The sequence below is a fragment of the Phaethon aethereus genome (genome assembly GCF_964289735.1).
Source record: "Phaethon aethereus genome assembly, chromosome: 1".
In the NCBI taxonomy this organism is placed as follows: Eukaryota; Metazoa; Chordata; class Aves; order Phaethontiformes; family Phaethontidae; genus Phaethon; species Phaethon aethereus.
The window spans coordinates 190630089-190650618 of record NC_138575.1 but is presented as its reverse complement, the minus strand read 5'-3'; the positions used below and the strand labels follow the sequence as shown (position 1 = coordinate 190650618).

The window sequence follows — 20530 nt, the reverse complement described above, 5'->3', positions numbered from 1 at the left end:
AAAAAGAGCTCGTGAGATCAGGTAGGAGATATGAATGGTTGTACTGGATCAGACTCCAAACATTCAGCTAGTCTACCATCGTGCCTCCAACAGCGGCCAAGGCTGGATGCCTGGGGAAGAAGGTAACAGCAGGGGAGGCATACAGGCTTTCTCTCCTCCAAGTGCTGTCTCACTTCACCAGTTGTACCTCTGGACTTTTGGAGTCAGATGTGTTTGTTCAGCAACACTAAAAATTTTTCTCCTGTGAGCTTGTCCTGTCTCCCCTTGAACTCGTGTAAACTTTTTAACATCCACAGCATTCTGCAGTAAAAAGCTCACGTTGTGTGCATGTGTGTGGTGGGAGATAAAACTAAAAAAACCCAAACCTCCTTTTGTTGCAAATCCACTAGTTTCATTACTGCCTCCTCATTTCTTTTGGAAGACAACACTTGATTGCCATTCAAGCCTTTCCATATCACTCCTGATTATAGTCTTCCATCATGTCTTGCAAACAAGAAAGTGATTTTCATTTGTAATTTCAACTAGCATCATTGCCAAAGATGAGATTTTCAGAATTACATAAAGAACTCAGCTAAAATTACAGTGAACCCAGAAAGGTTCACTTCGAGACTGATAATTTTGAAAATCCCACTATAGTATCCTCTAGCATTATTTATTCTTCAAAGTTATTTTCTAGGAGTTTTATAAATGAAGAGCAATTTGTTCATACTTTTCCAGCAATATTTTAAGGTTCTTGCACCTGAGCAGACCTGTAAATCCTGACAAGTTCCCTTTTTTGCTAGACTATTATCATTTATACCTCAGGGTTACTGGCATTTAAGCGTCACTGACAAAATGAAAGAGGATACATTTCAAAAGCTAAGACAAAATGTAAATCAGAACAATTCTAAATCTAGAAGTTGTAAATGCATGGACTGCATTTGTTATCCAATTATCAGTGTGCTGAAAAAAGTGTATAAATATAACTGACAATCACTGAATTATCATGTTTTCAGAATGTACTCAATAGAGCTCATTTAAGATGAATGCAAATTCAGAAAGACACGCTTGCACAGTCTAATACTTCTGTGCAAGAAGCTGGATGGAGAAGTTTGTTCTAATCCTCTAATGCTGCTTTGACACTGAAGCAAGCTGTGGTCTTTCACATTTATCACCACCCTCCAATCCAGTTCCTGTTATACAACTGCTTATAAAGCAAGCCCAGTTTTTCCCGTAAGAAAACTGAACTTATCACAAAATTAAAATAAACAAAAAGAACCCTCCACACATCATCTGGTCTTCTAGAAAACTTACCATTTTGTTGGAAAACTAAAAACTCCAGAACTGAGAATTTAGATTTTAATTTTTATTTTTCTATTTAATAAGCAGTCTGTCTACTCTAGCTATAACAAAACTAAAAGCTGTTCTGCACTAAGAAGCGATAAGTTTTCTACAGTTTAAGCATGAGAATCAAACCACAAGCAACAACAAAGGAAGGCCCCTAACAAGAAGTTCCTATCTTTTTATGGAGAGATAAAAGAATACTTTTCCACACACAGAGCTTCAAGATTTGCCCTAACTCCAAGTTTTTTAAACAGTGAGTGGCTGCCTTAAAGAAAAAAATTCTTAGATAACAGTGCTAGTAACAGGAGGCACCCGAAATTAATGCCATTATCTTGGTAATAATATTAAGTCTCTCTCACATGAAAACAACTGTGGCTTCTGCTTTTCAGACTAATTCTGCAAAAATTGCTGCTTTATGAAAGGAAGTCAATTGTACACATTCGCTGCAAATCTTCATCCTTCTGTAAAATTATGCAACCTTAGATTCACTGATTTTTGAAAGTTTGTCCTGGTAAGCACTTTCTAAAAGCAACTATTAATGTAATAAAAACTGAAAACACTCCTGGTCACTAAGGAGTGATACCAGATTATAAAAAATTTACCAGTCATCACAGCATCAAGACCTACACGACTGAAGTTGGAAGCATCTAGAATAAAACTTTGATGCTTTTATGAAGTAATGAAAAAAGCACCCACAGCATTGCAGATATTTCTTAATGGAAAAACTTGTTAAGTATATAGCAAAGCATGGCAAAAAACAGAGAATGCAGATGGTGAAGCAAGTACCAAAATATCTGCCTTTTCAGCCCAAGCGAAAATAACTTTAATGAAACCAAATTGAAAACTCTTTGTTTACTTGTTTGCTTAAGTTATTTAACACTTTTTGTGTGTGAAAGAAACTTCACCATTTATACTGCATGCACACATTGTGTTTCACATGCTCCTGTGGGTGGGCAAGTGAAAAAAAATTAAAAAAAAAAATCAGCAGCTATTTCTGCCCAGATAAGATCTGTGAGCTCCTCTGAGCTGCTGGAAGGTGCAAGAGGCACCGACAGAACATGCCAAGCACAGGCTCTGTTCTGGGCATGCTTTCTCAAACAGGAAGGGCAGAGTGATGACAGTTCAGGTACTTACCCAGGCCAAGTTCAGACTAGGTACAGTCTAACTGGGTAAGCCTGAAGTCTCTGCTCAGGGGTTCAGGAGAACACCACGTGCACTGGTCCAGATGTTAGTGGCACAGCGCTCAGCCCACCATGGGAGCTTACCAGCCTGCGCCTAACCCATTCTGACAGGCAAACCCAACCCAAATGAAAAGCTTAAACAAAACCTAGAGAGATTACCTTTGCAGAGGATGGTGAACACTATGCCTACTCAACAGTTGTAAACAGGGGGATCCCCATCCCTGACAAGGATTTTTTTATTACTGGAAAGTTACTGTAAGACATACACTCAGTGATATAAACATATAACTGAAATACCATACATTTATACAGTACAAAAGCAGGCACAAAAGCACTTATTTGACCTACAAAAAAAAAAACATCCACCCTGAAACAAAAACCCACTTCCAATGACATGTAATCTGGCAATTTGAGTTTGACAAAATCTGGACAGACTAGAGAGTTGGGCAGAGGGGAACCTCATGAAATTTAACAAGGACAAGTATAGAGTTCTGGACAAGTGTAGAGTTCTGCACCTGGGGAGGAAAAACTCCATGCACCAGTACAGGTTAGGGAAAGCAGCTCCATGGAGAAGGACCTTGGAGTCCTGGTAGACAAGAAGTTATCCATGGGACAGCATTGTGCCCTGGTGGCCAAGAGGGCCAGTGGCATCCTGGGGTGCATTAAGAAGAGTGTGACCAGCAGGTCGAGAGAGGTTATCCTCCCCCTCTACTCCATGCTGGTGAGGCCTCATCTGGCCTCACCTGTGTCCAGTTCTGGGCTCCCTAGTTCCAGAGAGACAGAGAACTTTTGGAGAGAGGCCAATGGAGAGCTACAAGGATGATTAAGGGACTGGACCATCTCTCGTATGAGGAAAGGCTGAAAGACCTGGGGTTGTTTAGTCTGGAGGAGAGAAGACTGAGAGGGGACCTTATCAATGTCTATAAATCTCTGAAGGGTAGCTGTCCAGAGGATGGAGCCAGTCTCTTTTCAGTAGTGCCCAGTGACAGGACGAGGGGCAATGGACACAAACTGCAGCACAGGAAGTTCCACCTCAACATGAGGAAAAACTTCTTTACTGTGAGGGTCATGGAGCACTCGAAACCGGCTGCCCAGAGAGGTTGTGGAGTCTCCTTCTCTGGACACCTTCAAAACCCGACTGGACATGTTCCTGTGCAACCTGCCCTGGGTGATCCTGCCTTAGCAGGGGGGTTGGACCAGATGATCTTCAGAGGTCCCGTCCAACCCCTACCATTCTGTGATTCTGTGAAAATACTGTTACCCCTTAACAGCTTGAAAATTGAGCGTATAGCTGGAAAAAAACAACCCATAGCACATTAGAATGTTTGTTTGGCACCTACTTGCTTCCTAAAAGAAGTTAATTCGATCTTCCATAGAAAAGTTAACTACAGAATGTCTCAAATAACACAGCAATAAGGGTAGAAAGAGCAGTAAAAGCTTATGACAGTTATTCAGGACTGTGGCTCAGATAAAATAAACAAGACAAAAACCAAAACAGAACTTCATTCCACCTGTTTCACCAGTTTTGTTTCACTACAAAGATTTACAAAAGTGCAAAGTTAGAAAGCATAATCCCATCAATGGAAGAAGCAGCAGGGATACGGCTGCAGAATTTAACCCAAGCATTATTTACTTTTGTATTTAAGGAAACAGCTACATTGAATTTGCCCCAATTCAGCAAGATTTTACAAAATTAAAGAATGCAAGCATATCTCCCTGAATTCTAATGTATTTTTTCCTCACGGGCAACCATTAGAAATTTCTACAAGTATTTGCAATGTAGATATTACAATGCTGCAGGATGAAAAGGTGAAGTTCAAACTATCTAGGAAGAGAGTAGGACTAAAATGAAAGTCCTGCAGCTGTAGTAGGACCATCAAAACACCAGACAACATTAAAAAAAACCTTGAAAAGCAAGGATTCCCAGTGAACGATTTCATTATTTTTTCTTAAAATGTTACTAATACCCTGGGCAACTTGAAGGAAAAAAAAAAAGACTAAATAAAAGTACATCATGTTAACCAAGTCTTATTTCTGTGGCTAACTCTGTATTTGGGACCAGTGTAGGCACAGACAAGTTATCTTTATACTGCACCAATAAAGTTGCAAGCTCCACTGAGCACAGGCTATAAAACCCAGCTCCTTGTTACAGCTGTAAATCTATAGCCAGAGACATCACTACACATCCTCTGCTTCTGTAGCCACACTGGTAACAGCACATGACCTATGCACAAACAGAAACCACAACAGTGACTATAGGTGAGATATATAGAACAAATAGCCACCTAAAGCAAAACCAGGCATAATTAAAGAACTACTTCTTGTTAACATTAATAACTGGGAAAATGCAGTTATGAAGGCTAATATTAAGCATATGGTTCGCTTCTACCTACCTTAACACACAAACATGATACATCTAGTTCAGGTTTGTCATTGAGACGGGTGCTCTCTACAGTCAGTGGAGAGAAGTACCTTCAGAAAGTGAATAATCCCATTGTAAAATACCCTTTTAAGATGAATAGAATGATTTTCCTTCTGGAAGTCCAGCTCTGTCTCAAGTATAGAGGGAGCCTAAACACCTAAGTTGTAGAATTCTAACAACGGAGGACTCATCCCCCTAGTAAGGGAAACTCTGTACTTTAAAGCAGTGGATGAAGTAAAGAAAAACTTAAATCCAAGAACAGCATCCAAATTTCACAGAATGAAAACTTCACGTAGCTGCTGTGTCTTATGTAATCCCTTTGCTCATGTTTGTACTTGAATCAAAATAGCATCTTAAGGGTTGGGCTGACTCAGTATACCTGTGACAGATAAATCCATTAATACTGTGCTAACATAACCAGTATCTTACAACCCTAGTGAGTGTTTTGTACACTTAGCGAGTGCCTAACAAGAAGTGAACACATTGCCGACACAGACAAAAGCAGGAAACGCAGGATGTCAGCTTTAAGTGTTTTGGTTTCTCTCCCAGTAGCCTAGAGGATTTGCTCAGATGGTAACACCCAAGCATGAATAACAGCTTGAGTCATCACGATAAGCAGGAGTGGCAGGGAAGATTTTCAAAGTGATGGTGCAGACACTGAAGACTACCATTCGGTATTCTTCCTGGTTTTTCAGTTTGCCTTCAGCTGTTAAGGCAGATAAAAGTTTCAAGCCTCAAAAAGCACAGCATGATTTCTACAAAAGGAAAATCTTCAGGAGTACTAGAGAGGCATGGAAGAAACATTCTTACATTTTTACTCATGCATTTATTAAAAAGTGTGTGTAAATATACATATGCTCAAACTAAAAAAAGCACATAAAAATGTATGTATTTCCATGATACTATATGGTATATCCACAAATAACTGAAAAGCAACCATCTTACAGACTTCTAAGAATGTGCTTTGTATCATAAAGGCAAAATCATAGAAGCCTTTCCAGCCACAGCTGTGTCAACTGAAGTGTCAGAGCTAACGCATGACCTTAAATAAAATAATTAAGCACATGCAGCAGAACCAGTATGATCCTTTAGCACTATCACGCCAAGCAGCAGTGGTAGCAGTGACCTCCCTCATCACACACGCTTCTGCAAGACACTCATGTTGCAAGCAGAAATATATTTAGTATGTACAGACAGAAAACCTCAAATCAATTCTCAGTTCCTTCTTTAAGGTTAAAGCTGCACCCTCCTAATGTAAGTTTTTTGAGAGGAGCATGGTGAGCATGTGAAATGGCATAGTTTGGTGACCCTTAGCACACTTTTTCCCCTGTAAGAAAAACTCTAGAAAATTCCACATTAGAAATCATTGTCTGTAGCAACATCCACACTGAGACAGGATAATAGGTGTCTAAAATCCAGAAGATCACAGGAGATGGGTGATGCCTGCAAGAGCAATCTGATACCTGCAATTCCTGAGGTGCCTGTCTTTACACCAGTGAAGTTCCCTAAGTGGTTCACATCCCGCCAGTGAGCGTGCAACAGTGAAATGTTGTCATTCTGGATAAGCCAAGCATTTTTTTGTGCCTAAGGCTGTCCCTCATTCACAAATTAGATATTCCTATAGCTAAGGAAAGTCAAAATTTAGTAGGCATGAAAAGAATATGTCTGACATACACTAGCTTTTCTAAGAGAAACCAGCTGCTGTGCAGAAACACTTATACCTCCTGGGCCTGGAGGAGAAACAGTAAGGGAACGCGTGACTCATTTGCCAGCGCTGAAGCCACTCATGTGGTTGAACCCACGACTACGTCTGGGTTGGTAGTTGGTAACACAACGAGCCACAGCCTGTCCTAAGGCCTTGAGGGCAAGTGGCAAAGCACAGCTTGCGCCCACACAGCTAAACGTTCTCCACTTCTAATCCATACCAGCAGTTGAAATAGTCCCTGAGCTGCATCATGCCCCAAATCTTGCATAGGCATTGTTCAGGAGGGCTGACAAATGCCAAAACGTGCCAGGGAACACATTACCAACAAACCACCACTGATGATGGTGGGGTAATACTCAAGCCCAAACTATTGCCCCTTTGAGGCTAGATGCAGCCCCAGTACCCAGTCCTTGCCACCTGGCATTACTTGGTTGCCTATCAACAAGGTTTTAGAGTAATTCTTCTAATACAGAAGTAAACAATTTATCTAGTAACCTACTGTATAAAATGTTGATGGTATGACCATTCTTACTTCTTACAGTTTTAAAAGGAATGACTTAAGACGTCAAGATCAAAGAACTTCAAACTACATGTAGACACCTACCTCCAGAAGAGGTGTACAACTTCAAACATAAACCTAACAGAAAACACTACTGAGAATGATACATACCACAAGAAAATATACTAACTCCATTCCCAGATGCTCAATTCCTCCTTACAAGGAGCACTGAAACCTAATTCTAAATTGTACACTGCATCCAAGGAAACAGGCACTAAGCACTCCAAGTATGGTGAACTCCACAATAACCGTGTCCTTGTACAATCAAAGACTAGGAGGCTGCATAGTTAAGCTTGTACTATATCAAATACTAAGAAGTATCATTGCTTACCTGTAACTTCTTACAGCTTTACCCCGACCTGGATTTGTCTAACACTTTTAAAGTAAATCTTAAACATACCTATTTAATATATTTCTCCTTATTGCATGATCAAAGTAGGTCTGCTGTTACTCCCTCTTGGTGAGTTTGTCATATTAATGCAATAAAATATATTCTTTGGGAATACATGGTTTTCCTCAGAAATGCATTTCTGCCACAATGATCTGCGTAATTTAAAACCAACAGAAGTCTTTGGTGTGGGATGAGTTACTTGAGTATAAACATTAACTACATAGTTAGTTGACAAATACTTATTGCAAACATTGAGTTGTGTTAAATCCACCATATATTATAAACAGTACTGTAGATTTCACTGCAAATGTTTAGTTGACAATAGAAACCACAGAGAAGCAGCAGCTGATAAAGGAGAAGCATTATGGAGCACAGCTTAGGCAATGCTACATGGAAAAGGTTGCAGACACAGCAAAGTACACTTGTCTACTTTTGATGATATTTAAATCATTAAGAGAAGTAACCTTGTAGAGCCATCTTTATCTTGCATCAGTCATAACTCCAAACCACATTAAAACTCTAAATTGCAACATATATCAATACTGGTGTTCCATCTTCCTTTGAAAAATACAAATACCAATTAGGATAGCAAGTGTTAAAGAGCGATACAGCCAAAGAAGGCTACAGTGTCAACAGCTGTAGTGCAATGCACTGCTTCCATTCAAAATCTGTTTGTGTCTCACACATAAACAAAACACCAAAAAAAAGTTGAAGCTAGCAGACCAAATCAGACTTCGAACGCACCTTCCCATTCTGTTCTTGGGCTGCTGTGGGGTTGTAGAAAGTGACGCAGCTGCCTCTCATCCCTGTTAACAGCAAAAGCTAAGCTACCAGGTAACCTTTTAAAACTGCAGTCCTACGAGGAATACCCCTTGGACTCCCAGTACTCATGTGGATGAATTAACAAGTTAACAACAGAACATTTTACCCTCTGTAGAGTTAACAAAGAAAGTGTGGCCATGCTTCTTTCTCTAACCCACCTTACAGGGCTGGCATGAATTGCCTTATCTTTGGACAAGGTTGCGGTTGGTCTACAACACCAGTACAGAAGAACAAGACCCTTTCACTACCCCAGTACTGGACAGCTGAAGCTTGATGGAGCAGAGGGCTTCACACATCACATCTCTGGCACACCAAAGCCTGGCTTGCAGAAAAAGTATTTTGTAGTGTGGCCCAAACTATTTTAAAGTACGCCAAATGTGATGATTTAGAACATGTGCAGGCTCCACACTTCACCTACTGTACATGTGAAAAAGCATTTGCAGGAAGCGTGTTCTCTAAGCAGCAGTATGAAAGAAATCTAATACTTAGCTTGTTCCTCCTCCTTCACAGCTTGTGAGCAGAGTGCAAGCTGAAAGGCAGGGAAATACAACTGGATTGCTTTGCAGATATAGGTAACAAAGACAGATAAGCCATAGGTGTTTACTTTCTTGAATGACACAGCCAAAAAAAAGGCAAGCCTAAGTCACGCTTTTCCCAGAAATAAATGCATTTCAGATATTACAGATATTTCACTCCTAAAACAGCCTGTGAAAATTGATAGACTTGTATTTGGTTTGCTTGCAGCGATTACCTGCTCTTCCTTATTTCTTCCCAATGCATTGCAGCAAGCAGCGACACTTTAATCGAATATGTGACATGCCAGCTGACAGGGCTTTCTCTAAGGGAAGTTCAAAGATTCTGGAATTTCTTCACACAACCTTCATCTGAGATATTCAAAAGAATTACTTTTTTGGCTGGCCACGAAAGAGATAAATGACAAAATTATGAAAGAGGCTGAGCATGAACTCCCAAGGCTGGCAGGTAACAAGCTATCCCTTTCCTAGGAAACAGATTTTAACTATGCCAGGGCTTAAATCATTTTTATATAATATGATCAAAATTAAGCAAAGGCTATAGGCACCTTTGAGTCTAAAGTAATTTCAGTTCCCTTTAAATACAGTTATGAAATTAAAATAGTGCCCAAGATACTGTAGTGAGATGAAGCACAAATGCTCTACAGTAAAGAAAGACTATTGTATGGTATATTTCTATTTTGCCCATAAAAATTATGCAGCATTATTAACATATTCTAAAATTATCTCCACATAATCTGCATCTGGAAGCATCATAACCTCACTGGTAAATAATACGTGAGTGGATAAATGGGACTTCTCCCTTCAGGGTTCTATAAAGATTCAAGGAAAAGGAAGTACTTTCCACATGATTTCGTCACTATGGACACTTGCCCCTTTTCAAAATTAAGAATTATTGAGAAGAACTGCCAACTTCTTTCCACCCTTTATTTTGTCCAGCTATGCTTTTTTGTTAAAAGAAAGGATGACCTAGAAAAGTTTCATCTCCTTCCTAAGGTACTGATGACTAAATCAGGTAGCTATGCAAAAGCAATAAACATATTCACAATGACTAGCAAAGGAGTGATATATTATCTTCAGATACCAGTAAGAAACAGAATCCTTCACATTCATTCGATACAGCTTCCCAAGTCAGATAAAGGTCAGACGCACTTAAGATTCTTTTTCTTCAGAGAAATTATGCAAGGTGTTTTTCCTCACAAAAGCTCTGTGACAAGTAAAACTACAATAAATTCAAGCTATTCTGTATTCAGTTGCTCAGTCGCTTTAAATCTCATATTGAAGTCCGCTTCCTAACACAGTCAGGAGAATGAGGAAAGCCTGGATAAATACAGACCTGACTTTCCAAAAAGCAGGCAAGCCTTGTAATGAAAGGCACTACCTGTGGGGGAAGGTATGAACTAAACAAAAATACATGGCAAATAATTGGGGGAATCAGAGTTGCATTATGCAAATATTTGTAAATAAATCTTTTTCAAATGTTTCTATCCTTATTTACTGAGCTAGATTTTTTTTTTGCATAAGCTTTACTCATTCCATGATTTTCTTCATTTTAACAGTTAAAAAAAAACAACAACATTCTTTAACCATATTAAGAAACCTGAACCTTGTGGACATCCCACCTTTTTTGGATTATCAAGTAATTTGTTTAAAATTAATCCAAAGCAATCACTTATAGTGAGATATTCTTTATGACTAAGGAGAAGTCATCTGACTTCTCTCTCCTCCTTTATCAAGTGTTTGGAGGTAAGAGATATTTATTGGCATGAACTACACTTCTCTAATTGCCCACCCCTTCTTCAGGGGTTTACTAATTAAGCAGACACTTTTTAAACCTTGTACACCATTACACGGAGACCATATCCAGGTAACGAACTGCAGAAGATAATGGTAAACCAATCCTTCGTTTAGTAGCTGAACCTTCATGGGACACCTGACCTCAACAGCTTTGCAGGTCAGCCATGGAAGCATTTTCTCCTGTTGGTAACAAATTACACTTTTAAGACTAAACCAGCCAGTATTTAGATGTGAGGCACGGGTGGATTTTCTGCACTAGAGGAAGGACTCACACCTTTACATTCCTATGTGCAGCCTTACAATGTGTGAGCCTCAGGTCCTTCACTGCAGTGACCCAGAGACTCAGCAAGACATTTCAGCGTAGATAACGTTTCATTACTTCTCACCTCCTGAGCCGCCACTATGCTTAGAACTCGCAGGCTTTCCCCTTATGGGCAGCTGGAGGCGGCAACGGAGGCCAGTGCAGCATCTGCAGTAGCTGCACACTGGCTCCAACTGCCCGTAGCTGGCTGCCACAGCTTCCCTCAGCTTTTGAGGGGACCCTGCCGTGCCCTCAAGTCACAAACCTCTGTCAACAGGAGACCACAGACCGCCCTGTGCTTGGGGAGAGCCAGGTGAGACGTGACACACAGGTCAATGAAGCAGAAGGGCCCTCCGATACATGTACTGCACATTTCTTTCTATGCCCTCCACTGTGCTCTGCTCCACAGATCTTACTGGCACTAGATGATCGTTGTAGGTCCCTTCCAACTGAGCTATCCTATTCAATTAACACACAAATCAGCTATATAAACCACCCCAAAACAGTACCAAACATACACCTCTGGCAACTCAAGAAGATAGATTCAATACATTAAAATACATTCAAAAAACAGCACTCAGAAAACTTGAAATAATCCTGTGCAGCTTGTTGACGTTATAATTTGTCTCACGGAAGTCTGCAGCTATACCTGTAATTTTTGAAAACACAATGCTTTGCATTTTCCAGCTTGAAAGCCCAAGTCCAAATCAGATTATCTGCACGCAGCGCTTGAGTTACTGGGTAGAAACCAGTAGATATGGCTTATTGCTAAGCAGTAAAGTGACTTCAAATTGGTTTGCAGAAGGTATCAGGAGACACTTACTGGTTGTAGAGAGTCAAACTGGGGTATCTGTACCTCTGCCTTTTGTCCTCTGAATGTTACAATTCTCAAATAAGGACTTTTTATATGCCTGCCAGCTTCTTAAAATACTGCCTGCCTCTTGAAATACTGCCTCATTTTCCCTGTTTCTATAGGCTCTGGTAAAAGGCGCTCAGCCTCAAGTGCTTTCAGGCAGTCTTATTCAAAGAATGGCAAAACAACAAAGAAATTCATACAGCAATGGAGAGGCCGTGCACATTTCCCAAGACATCAAACAAACATGCAAAAGCATTACAGGGGGGGAAAATTTACACTCTGGTACAGCAGCTATAGCACTGCACCAGAAATCCTGGGGCACATACAGTGTTGTGCTGATGAGCATGGAGCTGGACACACGAGTCTTGGCTCCCCCAACAGAAAGACCACCTTCATCATAACAGGGCATATTCAGGGAGCCTGATGTGTGCCCACTGACTGTGTTGGCAGAGGAAATCGAGTGGCAAGGGCTGGTTGGCACAAGAGTGTCCACCAGATTCAGTCTGAAGCATGGAAGTTGCTTCCATACACGCCTGAGGCCAGCAAGCTTAGCTCCTGAGCTAGAAACCCAAACATGGACAGGGTTCTCACTGCTCTCAATCACAACAGCGTTCCCCAAATCCAGGAGTATAACCCCACAGCCTCGTAAAGTATCACTCGTACTAAAAAATTGTTGACTTTTCACTCTGAAGTCATACACAAACCAAACGCAGATTACCCTGAAAAAAAAACTTGCTTCATGATTACACTATCCCATTAGCTATGGCATACTGTGTTGTTTTAAACTTCCCAGAACTGTAGGATATGGGACAGGTTCTTAAGCAGTTGCTTTATGTCTCTCTCTGGTCAAAACTAGCAGTCTTTATAGTCTTCTGTTTTGTGGCATTAATATCATATTTTTGGTTTATAAGTAACATACAATATAAAGAAACAATGTTTGATTTACTGATATCCAGCCTAAAAAAAAACCCCAACCTCCCAGCATTTTATTTTAATGGCATCCAAAAATACTAAAGTGACTGAAGCGCAAAGGACAATGCGAATCAATATTTTAAGTACTATTAACAAACGTATCAGATGCATAGAACTAATGCCTTAATTGCCAAGTCAGAATAACAACTGGATAAAAATTAACTTACAAATAAAAGCATAGAATTTATTGCCTTGTTTTTGGCACCAAAATACCTTTTAAGGGTATTACCCTCAAGATTAATGCTTAGTAAGATGGTGTTGGCTTACAATCACATAAATCAGCAGAGCTATGTCAACTTCGTCCTCTGATATACTCCCTTTTTTCAAAACCTGAAGACATGCCAAAACTAATCTTGTTTTGCTCTTGTAATTTACTTCACTAGAAATAAATCTCAGCAAGACCACAACTTATTTTATAGAGTTGGGTGTAATTTCCTTTTTCTAGATACGCATGTTATGCAAGGACAAATACTACTTTAAAGCATTACTTACAGATTGCCAAGCAAGAGACTCCATAATTCGATGTTCACAGCGTTCTAGATGCTTTATCATTTCCCTTGTTAGGCTCGGCTCTGCTTTAATAAAGCTTTCAATCACCTTGTAGAAGTCAAAAGCTTTTAAATTAAATACATTTAGAATCCATGGGAAAGACAAGTCTGTTTCAGCACTGGTACCATCACTTTGTGAAGCATTTCCTGCAGGAAACAGACTAAAATTATCAAGAGTACTACATTCTTTCACTTCTGATGTTTTTTCCTTTTTCTATTTATTGAATCATTGCTAGTTCAGAAATTTCAGTGAGCACTACTTTTTTTTTTTTTTTTTTTTGCTATTTACTGTATTTTATGTATTAGAACAAATGGCAATAATTATCAATAACAATGCTATTTAGGACTTTAGATTCAACTTACTGCCATACGTAGCCATGACAACCTCAACAGCACACGCCAGAAGAGATGTGTGGAAGACATTATCATTCAGAAGTTTGCTAAGGAGAAAGAAAGTTATTAATACTTGTCCTAACACTAAAATAGCAGACTTTGATAACCAATTAGGGGCACATACCTAAAATTCTGCACTGAGAGGCGCTCTTCCTCCTGAAATATATAAATCACACCAAACTTGTGAATATTCTTAGTACTTGTAAATGCAATGCCAGTACTAAACTACCAGTACTAAACTTACCGACTTTAGCATAGACTCCATTACTCTGTAATATAGACGTACTCCAAGCTTGTACCTCTATTAAAAAAGAAGACATTCCAGAGTATTACAAGAAGTTTTAACAGACTACAACAGGCAGACTCTCATATTTTAACAATTCAGAACATTTCCATTTTTGGAAGAGCCACTATAAAGAAGTCATTGACCGCAGTTCTGTTTGCCAATAGCACTGGAGAGGCCTCAAAGGCTACCAAGGTTTGTGGCTACCCCAACTACATGAAGACTTAATCAAGTGTTTACATTAATTCACAGACTAACAGGATAAAAAGCAAGGCTGACAGATAGGAGACTGTCAAGAACAAACTTGGTTAGATTTATTTTCCAGAATCTTTGTTGAAAGCACAGCTGGCCTACTGATTTTATAAGGAAGTGAGTCACCTTTTGCAGTTTTGGGCTAAGTTACTTTACTGAATGCAAATATACATTTCACTAAATGTATTTTCCCCAGCAATTTTCCCATTCTTCATTAAAGTATTCCCAACATATTTCCACCCAGTTCCTATTGCTCCTTATAAATTATTTTTAATTTGTTGAATACTATCTTCACAGCACTTTAGGAAAAAATACCTGTCCATTCCTCAAGTTAAAAAAAAATAGTTACTTTTTACCATTATTGATCTGCACTGAAGGAGGACAGTCAGTAAGTCAGGTCTCACATTAGCTAATACCAACAAAATGTTACCTGTGAACCGATTTCAGCACATCCTGGTCCAACTGCTTCAGCAAATTTCTTTTTGAAGATGTGGTCAAGACTTTCCACTCTTTTCAGGATACTATCCTTAGGGTTCACTGTGCAATTCTAATAAGTACAGGAAGCAGGACAGGGGAAGGAAAGGCAAAGAAAGGACATCTTACTTCATTACTTTATAACATCTCTCAATCAGCTCATCAGCATAAATAATAGCAGAGTATTTAAAAAAGGATAGAATTATTGCACACGTTCCACAATTTCCTCTAATTACAACTTCATGTCTCACATGCAACTAACCTAACTAATATGCAAGTAGTACCATCGATGTTAATGTCTTTAATAAGCTTAAGTGGTTGAAAGTGGACATAAGATCCTCTGAGTACATCCTCCTTTCTCTTCTTTGTCTCCTTTTTATACCCCCTTCTTTTTCCATCTGATACATACATAAATAAATCTTAATATTTAGTGCAGTAGCAAAAAGATTTAAGAACTTATAAGGTTCCAGTACACATCAGTTAGATTGAAGTGCTTTCTAAAATGAGTAATTACATTTAAACCATCCCAATTAAAATGTACTTCTTCAAAAAACAATTGTTAATAAAGGAGTTTCCCAAAACACATGCATCAGATCTATAGGCATATATTATACTTGAGTGATAATTCCAAGAATCTTTCACAAATCTTCCTTCTAGTCACTTACATTGAAATACATGATGAGAGTATCTGATGGTTTATCAGTTGCTGAGTTTAAAATCATAATCAATTGCTGAATGTTATTCATTGCAGTTCTGGAAAAATACAATGAAATGCATAATAAACATTAAGGTTGGCTTGACAGTTCCCAGAAACCGAACAACAATTCTACAAACAAACAAACAAAAAAATGATTCTAGTTCTCACTCCAGTTATCAAACTGCTTGGAAAAACTGCTGTACTGTGCTAACCATTGTGAATTATAATAATCTAATTTACCAAATCATCTAATTATTAGAATGATTACAATCCATAAGTAAAGAACCAAAAGAACATAAATCACATAATAAACATTAACAAGCAATAAAATGGTAAAATTGCAATCCTTGTAAGTGAAAATACTCAGTCAAATCAACCAACTCCCTAACAAAAAAACTCCTTGGCTTTTGTACAAAAATAATACAAAAGACTGGTGAATGGAGATAGCTTTTATGTTTCAAGTCACCTGTTCACAAGTGTAATAAGTAAAATGTATTAAAATATGGTTGTCACAAGATAATACAGCCTTTTTAACATACATGCTTTGAAAAACCCACATTTTTCAGAGGCAGAGCTGTCAACATTCCTTTTGGCCACAGCATGAGAACCGAGAGTCTTCTCCCTTCCTGGATCTGAACCCAAAAGTCACGTTAAAACTTAAATTCTTACTTTAACTCCAATTTCTTCTATTTGCAATAGAAAGCCTACAATTTCTGTAATCCTTACTCTACCTGCTGTATCTGTAGCTAGGTTAGAAGGATCTTAACTATGAAATCTTCTTAACTTTTAAAGTATTATGGATGGGAAAAAGGATGTGGACATTAAAAAAATTTTTCAGTGTTCCCAAGAAATACAAACAATATCTTCTTAAAAAGTAGAGTAAAAATTCTTTATTGTCTAGATGAAAAGTAGATAAAAATACGAATAACATTTTATTAACTTGGATATACTGAAGTATAGAAGTTGCCTCTATATATGATCTTACTGGCATTATTTTACAGGTACACAGTAAAAAAAACAAACAACAAAAAACCACTGACATCAAAACTATTTGTATCTCTACTTAATGCCTAGAATTTTCTTGCTAAAAACAGATTCAATATCACAAGTAATATCCATTGATCCCTATCCAATATCTTAACATAGAAAATTACTAAAGTTAACCCAAGTAACAGCAGTACGTCAGAAAAATTGTAATAATTTAAAGAATTAAGAATACTTTGAAGAAAAGTAGATAGGATCCTGGGTTTTTTTGTAGAACTTTATTCCACAAAGTTAAATGCCTTGTTAAGCTGAGTGTATATCTTTCTGAAGAAAGCATTTTTCAGTTTCTCTTCTAGAACTGAAATCCTAATGACAAATATTTTTCATGACTTTCAGAAAGATCATTATTTTAAGATAACAGAACCTGGCCTCATCTCAAATAGCATGTATTATCCAGGATGTGACTGAAATATCTATAGGTGGGAAAATAAGAACAATAATGACCTTGTCATACAGGACAAGAAGAATTGTGCATGAGCTAGCATTTAAACAGCCCCCACTTCCAACTTTTGGGGATATCATGTATTGTTCTGCCTTTACTATTTGCACATACATACATAAAGAATAATATATCCAGTATGTCCACATGTACTAATGTGGCCTAGTTTTTTTTTAAACATATTTCAAGTTTTATATTAAACAATAGCATTAATTTTCTATTATTTCAGAAAGTTTAGTGTATTAATTTCTCTCCTAACATCTACGAAACAGTTTGATTTTTCCAGTGGTATTGTTACTTTCTTAATTTTTTATTGTGGTAGTTATTTTTAGGTGGGGTTTGTTTGTTTAAAATTTCTGTGCCTATTTAACCTAAATTTGGCTCATATCACTCAGAAAATTAATGGAGAAAGAAGAAAAATATGTTCGAGCATTACAACTGTAGTAGCGCAAAGATGCATTTTTCTTTAATCTACTGTCCTAATTTCAGATGGGATAGAGTTAATCTGGGGTTAAACCATGACATCTACTTTTTAGGAGGTTTTGGTAAAATCACTTCTGCCAAAACTCTACTAGTGATAAGGAAAAGCATAAGGACAGTGGAAGAAAAGTAAAATGAAAACACACGACCCATTTTCATTATGCTCGGCACTAGTACTTACACCCATTTTATCTACTGCTTTCTATATGAACAACCAGATACAAATCCACTGATGAAAATTATTAGATTCTCACCAATTTCAGGGGGCTTCAAAGCAGATCCTAAGTGTCTATGTCCAGAAAGAAGACACTATAAGAAGATTCAAAGTAATAAGTATGATGCTTTCAACATAACCTGTAAGGGCTTCTACTTAATTCAGGGAGAGTTAATGATACACTTTCCACGTTTATGCCGGTGAATAAAGGTTTACTGCCATCTAGTGACAGTACTATGGCTTTAGGAAAAACAGTTACTACAGCCCAAATCGCCACTGGTGAATGAGCCTTCACTTGAACTGTCTTAAATGGCATCAGTTTTGGAAAATTCAGAGAAAAGCACAAATGTGGATGGAGAGAATCTAAATATCTCACTAGACCTCCTCTCAAGACCGAAGTTGGTTCAGAACATTTCAAAATTTTAGCAATGTAGAAAGCTGGTACTCCTGGACTTTCTTAGTAAGACTTCCATGTCAAGAACTTTAATGAAGCATCTTTCACAGTGTTACAGAATCACAGAATCACTAGGTTGGAAAGGACCTTCAAGATCATCATGTCCAACCATTAATCCAGCGCCACCATGTCCCCTAAACCATGTCCTGAAGCGCCACATCCACACGTTTTTTGAACACTTCCAGAGATGGCGACTCCACCACCTCCCTGGGCAGCCTGTTCCAATGCCTGACCACCCTCTCAGTGAAGAAATTTTTCCTAATATACAATCTAAACCTCCCCTGGCGCAACTTGAGGCCATTTCCTCTTGTCCTATCGCTGGTTACTTGGGAGAAGAGGCCAACACCCTCGTCGCCACAACCCCTTTTCAGGTAGTTGTAGAGAGTGATAAGGTCTTCTCTCAGCCTCCTCTTCTCCAGACTGAACAACCCCAGTTCCCTCAGCCGCTCCTCATAAGACTTGTGCTCCAGACCCCTCACCAGCTTCGTTGCCCTTCTTTGGACATGCTCCAGCACCTCAGCATCCTTCTTGGAGTGAGGCGCCCAAAACTGAACACAGGATTCAAGGTGTGGCCTCACCAGTGCCGAGTACAGGGGCACAATCACTTCCCTACGCCTGCTGGCCACACTATTTCCGATACAGGCCAGGATGCTGTGGGCCTTCTTGGCCACCTGGGCACACTGCCGGCTCATGTTCAGCCGACTGTCAACCAGCACCCCCAGGTCCCTTTCTGCCGGGCTGCTCTCTAGCCACTCCTCCCCAAGCCTGTAGCGTTACATGGGGTTGTTGTGGTCGAAGTGCAGGTCCCTGCACTTGGCCTTATTAAACCTCATACAGTTGGCCTCTGCCCATTGATCCAGCCTGTCCAGATCCCTCTGCAGAGCTTTCCTACCCTCCAGCAGATCAACAGTCCCACCCAACTTGGTGTCATCTGCAAACTTACTGAGGGAGCACTCAATTCCCTCATCCAGATCATCAATAAAGATATTGAACAAGACTGGCCCCAGAACCGAGCCCTGGGGAACACCGCTTGTGACCGGCCGCCAGACGGATTTAACATCGTTCATCACAACTCTCTGGGCTCGGCCATCCAGCCAGTTCCTCACCTGTCTAAGCCACAAGCCGCCAGTTTCTCCAGGAGAATGCTGTGGGAGACGCTGTCAAAGGCTTTACTGAAGTCCAGGTAGACAACATCCACAGCCTTTCCCTCATCTACTAGGCGGGTCACCTGGTCATAGAAGGAGATCAGGTTGGTCAAGCAGGACCTGCCTTTCATGAACCCATGCTGGCTGGGCCTGAGCCGTTGGTTGTCCTGCATATGCCCTGTGAGCACTCTCAGGACCAACCGCTCCATAATCTTCCCTGGTACAGAGGTCAGGCTGACAGGCCTGTAGTTCCCAGGATCCTCCTTCCGGCCTTTCTTGTAGATGGGCGTCACATTGGCAAGCCTCCAGTCTTCTGGGACCTCCCCTGTTAACCAGGACTGCTGAAAAATCATGGAGAGTGGCTTGGTAAGCTCCTCCACCAGCTCTCTCAGTACTCTTGGGTGGATCCTATCAGGCCCCATAGACTTGTGGGTGTCCAGGTGGTTTAGCATGTCCTTGACTGCTTCCTCCTGGATTATGAGGAGTACATTGTGCTCTCCATCCCCATCTTCCAGCTCAGGGGGCTGAATACCCTGTGGATACCTGGACTGGCTATTAAAGACTGAGGAAAAGAAGGCATTAAGTACCTCAGCCTTGTCCTCGTCCTTGGAGACAATGTTCCCCGCCATATCCAGTAGGGGATGGAGATTCTCCTTGCCTCTCTTTTTGTTGTTAATATATTTGTAAAAACATTTTTTATTATCCTTTACGACTGTAGCCAGACTGAGCTCTAGCTGGGCTTTTGCCTTTCTAATTTTGTCCCTGCTTGACCTAACGAGATCCTTGTAATCTTCGTGAGTTGCCTGCCCCTTTTTCCAGAGATGATAAACTCTCCTCTTTTCCCTGAGTCCCAGCAAAATCTCCCTGTTCAGCCAGGCCGGTCGCCTTCACCACCAGCTCGTCTTACGGCACATGGGGACCGCCTGCTCCTGCGCCTTTGAGATTTCCTTCTTGAAGACTGTCCAGCCTTCCTGGACCCCTTTGTCCTTCAGGACTGTCTCCCAAGGGACTCTCTCAACCAGTGACCTGACCAGGCCAAAGTCTGCCCTCCGCAAGTCCATGATAGCAGTTTTGCTGACCCCTCTCCTTACTTCCCTCACAACTGAGAATTCTATCATGTCGTGGTCGCTAAGCCCAAGACGGCCTCCGACCACCACATCTCTCACCAGTCCTTCTCTGTAAACAGCAGGTCCAGTAAGGCACCTCCCCTGGTGGGCTCACTCACGAGCTGTGTCAGGAAGTTAT

General features: G+C 39.9%; 1 protein-coding gene across 1 annotated transcript in view; it reads right to left on the bottom strand.

The window, feature by feature from the left end:
- RB1 (RB transcriptional corepressor 1) overlaps window positions 1-20530 on the bottom strand; it is a gene marked incomplete at its 5' end in the record, with an annotated part of 88214 nt that overhangs the window by 38250 nt on the left and 29434 nt on the right. The window contains 6 exons of the mRNA XM_082001229.1: window positions 13355-13557; window positions 13774-13850; window positions 13928-13959; window positions 14048-14104; window positions 14769-14885; window positions 15478-15565. Coding sequence (XP_081857355.1) covers window positions 13355-13557; window positions 13774-13850; window positions 13928-13959; window positions 14048-14104; window positions 14769-14885; window positions 15478-15565 — 574 coding nt within the window. The remainder of the gene's footprint in view (window positions 1-13354; window positions 13558-13773; window positions 13851-13927; window positions 13960-14047; window positions 14105-14768; window positions 14886-15477; window positions 15566-20530) is intronic.